Below are 7,894 nucleotides of genomic sequence, written 5' to 3' on the forward strand. Positions count from 1 at the left end.
ACAATATTTGCCTGAAAAGTACTTCGTTTTAATGAATTTTGAAATGGTTCAAATTAAGATTACAATTTGACTAGTTCAAAGTTTGATTTCTTACCCTACATGATCATTGGCCTCTATATTGCTAAAGTAAATCACTCCATCTCAAGATAGAGGGTCATTCAAATATTATGTTACACAACAAAAATGAGTGGAGAAAAAGAACGCTAATGAGTCTATTTTGTAAGCTTACGATATTGCGGTACACTACAGATTAGCTGATGATTAGAGGAGCTGTTCAAACGCATGGGTGTATTGTTATAAATGATTTTAGGCACTAAACGTATTAACACACTCGTTTGACACTTCTCGAAATATTTTCGAGAGAAAGCGTGCTTTTATGAAGATACGGTAAACATGGCACCACTCTAACGTCAAATGAGGACTGGATAACAAGTTGAATTTTTAGTTAAGGTTATGTGCACTCGAAAACTTGCTTGACCCAATCTCACCCCCATTCTTAATATTTAGACATGGGGTCGAAAATATTGAATTTTTAAATAAAAAGAGTAATGACAGCCCGTTTTTTTCATTGCATCAACCAGGTTATACCTATAGCTAACCACTTATAAGAAAATTTATGGTTAGGTACTTGTGTTAAACATTACGAAGGAGAAATTTTTTCAGAGTGATTTACTAGTAGTTTCATCATATAAGTTTAGCCACAAATTTAACAAAAAACGATTATTGCTCAACATCTTATTCTGCATCATGACGTGTAAAAACATCTCCTCTTTGAAATAATATAAAGTTTTCAATATAAATTAGCGATAGTTGATGAGCTATTACAAATTTTATGTTTCTCCGTTTTGACCCAATCTCACCCCCCAGACCCATTGTCACCCCCATCGACGGTATGTTACACGGCGTTGGAATTCGCCGCTTTTTGGATGATTGACGTGAAACTCGTTATTTTATAATAAAGTCAATTTAAAGTATAAATTAGCTTTATTCTCATCACCTATTTCAACAATCTTTTTATTTACTTGCTTTTGAAGCACTTTTTTATGTACATTTTAGTTATTGTTGACTCTACTAGCATTATATGTATCTCTACTTTATATCATCCTGTTTCTTTTCTAACGCCTTGGGCCTATCGTGTGAACTTTCGTTCAAAAGTATCAAGCCATAAAATACCGCAAGTCCCACCATCGCGTACACAACATACCCTTGGAGCACGTGCGAATCAATCGTTTCCTCCCGTTCAACCTTGGCGCGAAACTTGGCATCGGCCGCCTTCTTCCGCTCGAAGTTCTTCCCGTAATGGTTCCGGGACCACTCGTCGAAATCGTAGATCGGTGTCCGCCCCGAGGCCGTCGGAACGTGTGTTCGGGTCATACGTTTCTTGTAGAAGCGAGTTTGCGGGTCGTCCTCTTCCGGCTCCTTTTCCACCGTTGAATGGTGCTGGGCATACTGACGACCTGCCGTGTGTAGGATTCCTTTGTCGTACAACTTTCGAAGGCGATAATTTCCCAGGACCTCGTACGCCTCGGTGATGGATCGGAATTTATCCGCTGCGTTGTCACAGCCCTCGTTCTTGTCCGGATGGTAAAGCTTCGACAGCTTGTAATAAGCCTGCTTGATGTCATTCTGCGTTGCGCGGGGGGTCAATCCGAGCGAATCGTAATGGGACCGCTGCAGGATGTTGCACAAACTTATGCATCGATGCACCAACAAATACACTGCACTTTGGCCTTTGCTTTCCACATTCAACTTGCTTTGGTTTAGGAGGCTATTTATTACGTTTGAAGATTTCCAAATACTCATCTCCAAACGCGCTTCCAACTGGGTTTATTTGTGTAATTAAAAACCGTTCATTTTTCAGAGCTTTACATAAAAATCTACAAACCAAAACAAGCTGACGATTTGAACAACAGATGTTATGTCAGCTTGTTTTGTGTTTTCGTTGTTTGATCATCAAATGACAACCGAGACTGTTCAAAAGGTGCGGGTCAGGAAGAGCCTGTACTTGTTAAAATCTGGACCGGGTGATAAGCTACACTGATAGACAGCTTGCGGTAATAACGAGCACACAAATGTTTTCAAATTTACCATGGCAAAACGTGATCATCGACCAATTAACGCTTCTTGTGTGCGTTTTGTTTCCTTACTTATCAACCGGTTCGATAGCCGAGTGGTAGCGTCCGAGCCTGGTGATCTCAAGGTTCTTGGTTCGAATCCGGCTGCCAACAGAAACTTTTTTTAATTGTAAATCGGGTCCATGGTAGAATTGAAAACATAAATCTGTTGAGATGAAACGAAAATCAGTCTGCACAAATCAAGTGGCGTTGTGCATTTAAGTTGACCCTCAGAATAGTAATTTCAACTGCAAGCCGCCTTTCAGTGTATAGATGACAAGGGGCTGCTGAGTGTGCAACCGACTACGCGTTGCCTTTAGCAACCTAGCGAATACTATCATATCTATCATATCATTATCCACTTTAATCTCTACTCTCTAGAAAAAGACCGATAAAGCCGTAACATGATGAAGTTATACGTAGAATACGATCGATATGGGTAGGCGGGGCAATATGGACACCCTAAGGTTTTTGCCAATTTATCCTGGCAAGATGTCAAAAAAGTTTAGTTTTTTAATACATGTATCCTTTTAAAGTCTATTTAGCATCTATTGCATAAGAATGCTCACGAAGAAAAATGATTTATCCACTTCAAAAAATGTTATGAAAAATGTTAGTTTTTCATGACCGTCTTCAAGCATACGGGGCAGAATGGACACCCCATGGGGCAATATGGACACCATGAGACTTTTACGAATTTCGTACATTATTTACACCTATAAAATCATTTCATTACAAAACAACTATTATGGATGAATAATACGCCGAAGTAGTTCATTTTTGTTCAGTTAATTTAAACTCAGGCTGTTTTGGATAAAGCTTCGTTTTTGTCGGCATGTACAGCTGTGCCTAGAACAACGATTTTCCACTTCTGTCGTTTTTTGACCAATTTGTTTCACCCTATGTCTACTATAGTGTACATTTAACCGAAAATATACTGAAATCGAAGAATTTGGTTGGTTTGTGATTTAGGTTATATTTTTGCCTTGCCGCTTCTTTCAATAAGGTGAGTGTCCATTTTGCCCCGGCAGCAGAAGATATTTCCAGACTTGATTTTTGATATAATAAAAAAGAAAATATGAACATGTAGATACAGCAAAACTACTTGCATGTGTTCTAGAAATATCAGGTTTTAATCGACCTGCAATAAATTAATCACTGAATCTTATTTTAGATGGTGTGAAAATTATAATCTCCATGCACAAAAAACGGAGGACGTGTAAAATCAAGTATAATTTTAATTTCGAATGTTAATTTCCTGAAACTACGTTTTAGACAAATGGACTATATTCTCCATTCATTAAAAGTTCAAAAAAGTTCGCATTTTTTAAAATATTGAGGGTGTCCATTCTGCCCCGGGTGTCCATAATGCCCCGCTTACCCCTACAGTACAGTGTACAGCGATAAAATTATATTGAAAGCTGTTTAATTTTGAGCGAGGAAACTGCTTTTGACTTTTTGAAAAACGATGATGGTTTTTTTTTCCTCTTAAGCACTGTTTGCAGTTCAGAAGGAATTTCTCAGCCTATCTTTATGCATGGAAAATTCCTTGCCTGAATCGCTCAAGAAACCGGTTTTTCTTCGATCGCAGTACGCAGAAGCGAAGAAATTACAATTCAAATGACAGTCACCGAAGAAAGTTTCTGACAGGAATCACTCAAGAAGTTTCTTGTGCAATTCCTTTAGAACTCGAAACTGCGCTTTAATACGAGGGACTTCAAACGGAATCGCTCAAGTAATTTTCGCTCAGTGCATTATTTTTCCGTGACCAGAATGGTCAAGAAATTTATTTATTTATTTACTTAAATTCAACGGACACCTTATGGTCTAATTGAATTATAACTATTACAATACTTGCAATATTTAACGAGATCAACACTATTATGCAAACAATAACAAACACAAACAACTCATCAAATCAATCACAGTAATTAAGAGACAATAAACAAGATATAAATTTAGTTGATATGTATACACGATAAAATCTCCTTTTCACTGAAGCTCCTACAGTGGTTCCCAATAATTATCGTGAAACTCTCTGTAGTGCAATCCAGATGGCCAGGTGGACTGGAGCAGTGCTTTTCCTTTCAGGCGGACGTTGATTCCGATTTTGAATGATATGAAAGGCATCGAGAGGGGATCCTTCCACGCTGAAACTAACTTTTTCACAATGACATCATCAGTTCCCAAAGAATCGGTGACTAGCTTGAGAATATCTCGCTCATGAACGCAGTTTTTTATTCTTGTTAGGAAAAGCCAGAAACGATCGTTTGTGAATCTCTGTTCCCCAACGCAGCTTCGATGATCCGTATCTTTTGTGCCAACTTGAGTGTCAAGTACAGGTAGCGAAACGGGTGACGATTCGGCAATTGCGTGATTTACGATCGACGAATTGATCGACGAGGACGCATTCATGTTCGGTTCAGCGCGAGAGAAAACAACGGCGGAATTTGCAAGAGACTGTTGTATTGCAGTTATTTGTTGTTTCAGTTTGGCAATATCATCATCAATACGGGTGATGTCGTCGCCTTTTGGCGTATTAGTTTCGCAATTAACTCCTTCCAACAGCATATGACGTTCATTGCGTTTCTTCATCATTAGACCACTACAAGAGTTGCACATCCACCAAAAGTTCGTAGATTCACGGTATTTCAATAGATCCTCAGCACTCAGTTTCACGCACGCAGCGTGAAAGACGTTATGGCAAAAACCTTCACATGCGATGCAGTTTGAGCGTTGATCGATAGAGCCAGAGCATTGTTTGCAATCAGATAGTTTGCCGCCAAGAGTATTTCCATCCATGTTGAAATAATGCAGCGTCGTCGATGGAGCGGCAAGTGAATAAATTATCACAGTTATTGATCCAAACAGGGAATAACATACAAAAAGTAAACGGTTTCACGAAACGATGTTACTTAACAACTCATATGGAGCTACGGACGATTTTTCAGCACTTTAGCACACAGTATTCCAACATTTACTCGCAGCGATAAGACTAACGGCTTGATTAGATCTCAACTCTCAACCTCAAGTAAGTGTATTTAACACAGCAAGCCCCATTTGATTTGACATTTCGCTTCAGTTCCGTACTAGGATCCGGAATAAAGCGACGCTTTATTATTTTTTGAGCGATTCCTTGCCTGAATTTTCCACGCATCGAGATAGGCCAAGAAATTTCTTGCGCTCAGCGTACTACGGTACTACCTGTGGTAGTTTAGCAGACCGCTGAGTAGGCGGCGTGAGGAGCTCGCCTGACAGGGAACTCCTGCATTTCGTCCTCGGTGTTTGACATACAACCACTACTAGAAGAAATCAGTCACAAAATCCACATCTTTCGTTGAAGAAAAGGAGATGTGGTAGTTTAGCAGACCGCTGAGTAGGCGGCGTATTTAGAAAGATCATTATTAGTAGAACTGTCAAGATAGAAACACCACATTGGCGACGACGAACAAGAACCCAGCGCAGAAAATTGAAGCTAATTGTGATATTTAATTCCAAATTTGAATTGTCAATGGTAAATACGAGGGTAAATATGCACAGTCTGATCCCGACGGATAATATCTGCTCGGGTCAGATAAAACAGGAATAAAATGCTCCACCGGCGGTTGAAAATCTGGCCGGTGCAAGCAAAAAAAAAAAAGCTCACCTCAAAAGGGGGCTGCCGTAGCGACAGATACGATCTGTCGGGTCCGGCGGAAATTGGTAAAGAGAAGCTCGCCTTTCGAACGGAGCTGGATGCTGAAGCGATGGATTCGATCCATCGGGTCCAGCAAAAAGAATGCTTACCTGTGAGGAAAGCAACCGAAGCGACAGTTTCGAACTGTCGGGTCCGGTAGTTGAAAAAAGCTCGCCTTTCGAAGGGAGCTGCTGAAGCGACGGATTCGATCCGTTGGGTCCAGCGAGAAAATGCTCACCTATGAGGGAGCAACCGAAGCGGCAGTTTCGAACTGTCGGGTCCGGTGGTTGAAAAAAAGCTCGCCTTTCGAAGGGGGCTGCTGAAGCGACGGATTCAATCCGTTGGGTCCAGCGAAGTAATGCTCGCCTAGGAAGGAGCAACCGTAGCGGCAAATACGATCTGTCGGGTCCGGTGCTCGTAATAAATTCCATCTGCTGGATTTGAAACATAGTCAAAATGTCAGCAAAGGACGTTGAAACTGGAGAAGATAGAAAAATTGCACGCGAAGCAAAATGACGTCGGTCTAGTGCAGCGTACCATCAGAGTTAAGACTACCGTAGAAGCCGAAATGGTCGTAACAGCAGCACTCAATGCGGAACCCAATCGAAATAGCACTTCGGGAGAAACCCAATCGAGAGACTCTGTAACCACGGCGCCGACGATGAGTGGTTCTCTCAGCAGCTGATACAGCTCATGGTTCATTCACCTTCTCCAAGTCCCGTTTTTCATCTGCACTCCGCCGTAGATGGTACGCAATTCCTTCCGTTCGAAAACTCCAAGGGCGTGTTGGCCCTCTGAACGTAGAGTCCATGCTTCGTGCCCATAGACGACTACCGATAGAAACAGCGTTTTGTAGATAGTTAACTTCGTGTGACGGTGAGCTTTGTTCGATCGTAGAGTGCTGCGGAATCCAAAGTAAACTCGATTTCCTGTCACAATGCGCCTAAGAATTTCTCTGCTGGTGGTGTTGTCGGCGGTCTGCAGTGAGCCCAAGTACACAAATTCTACAAATGCCTCGATTTTATCGCCGTCGATAGAAATTCGGGGTGGCGGGCGCGATGATTCTTCCCTGGAGCCCTTTGTACTTTGTCTTCGACACACGCTCAGAAAACCGTTCTGATAAACGTGAACAAACAAACGCAAATATGAGAACAAGCAAATATTCACCGTGAACTGGAACTAGTTCCAGCTGGCAATATGGGCGTTCTAGAAACCTTGACATCTAGTTCACGGTGTACATTTCTTATTGTTGTTATCTTTGCTATGTGTGGTGTTTCTATCTTGACAGTTCTACTAATAATGATCTTTCTAAATACGCCGCCTACTCAGCGGTCTGCTAAACTACCACACTACCCATAAAAGAGATCGTAGGACGTAAGCACGTAAGTCAAGCTGGTAGTAGTAGACGAAGAACTAACGTACGTTCTTGATTCAAGCTAGCTGTTACCGTATAACATCTGGTTTGTCTCGATCGAACTTTCATAATTATCAAACAGTTGATTCCATGTCAAATATTTGACCCCGTACTCGGAGTTTTATTACATGTACTGTCGTATGCAGAATAGTTGCCTTAAGTTCTATATGATTCCCTATTAACATGGGACAACTATGCCCGCATAAATGATAACCTTAAGATGTGCTTAACCACCCATTCGGAATAAAATTCGAACAGTATGCGGTATTGTTGAACCGTCTACATTACGGTCCGTGTATGGTGTTGGTTTATTAGGGCGCTGCACACGGCAATGTATGTAGCTATTATCGTCGCGGTTGAAACCCGAAGGTTCCCGACACCCGACAATGGAATTTTCTCAAAATCCATACGTGAAACCTAACGTCGGACGTAGTGCGCTGGACAGCGGACCTGGTCCCCTATCCAGCGCACTGTGCCCGACGTACGTCCGACACACGGTTTATGAGAAAAATCGATTTTCGCGTGTCAAAAATTCCGATTTTCAACTGCACGAACAATATACTAGGCTACAGTCTCCCTACCGCAAACGCGCCCATTTCGTTTGGACTTTTCGTTTGTATTCACTTTCATATCCCTCTGTTGAAAGTCTTTACAATTGACGTGAGAGGAACCATCAAAGAACATTAGGCG

General features: G+C 41.4%; 1 protein-coding gene across 1 annotated transcript; it reads right to left on the minus strand.

Moving 5' to 3' along the window:
- Nucleotides 1-965: 965 nt before the first annotated feature.
- LOC109403286 (dnaJ homolog subfamily C member 30, mitochondrial) lies at nucleotides 966-1,956 on the minus strand. Its single transcript, XM_029862780.2, has one exon. The coding sequence runs from the start codon at nucleotides 1,801-1,803 to the stop codon at nucleotides 1,090-1,092; it is 714 nt and encodes a 237-aa protein (XP_029718640.1). The 5' UTR covers nucleotides 1,804-1,956; the 3' UTR covers nucleotides 966-1,089.
- Between the last annotated feature and the right edge of the window lie 5,938 nt (nucleotides 1,957-7,894).

The sequence above is a fragment of the Aedes albopictus genome, unplaced genomic scaffold, assembly GCF_035046485.1.
Source record: "Aedes albopictus strain Foshan unplaced genomic scaffold, AalbF5 HiC_scaffold_679, whole genome shotgun sequence".
Taxonomy (NCBI): domain Eukaryota; kingdom Metazoa; phylum Arthropoda; class Insecta; order Diptera; family Culicidae; genus Aedes; species Aedes albopictus.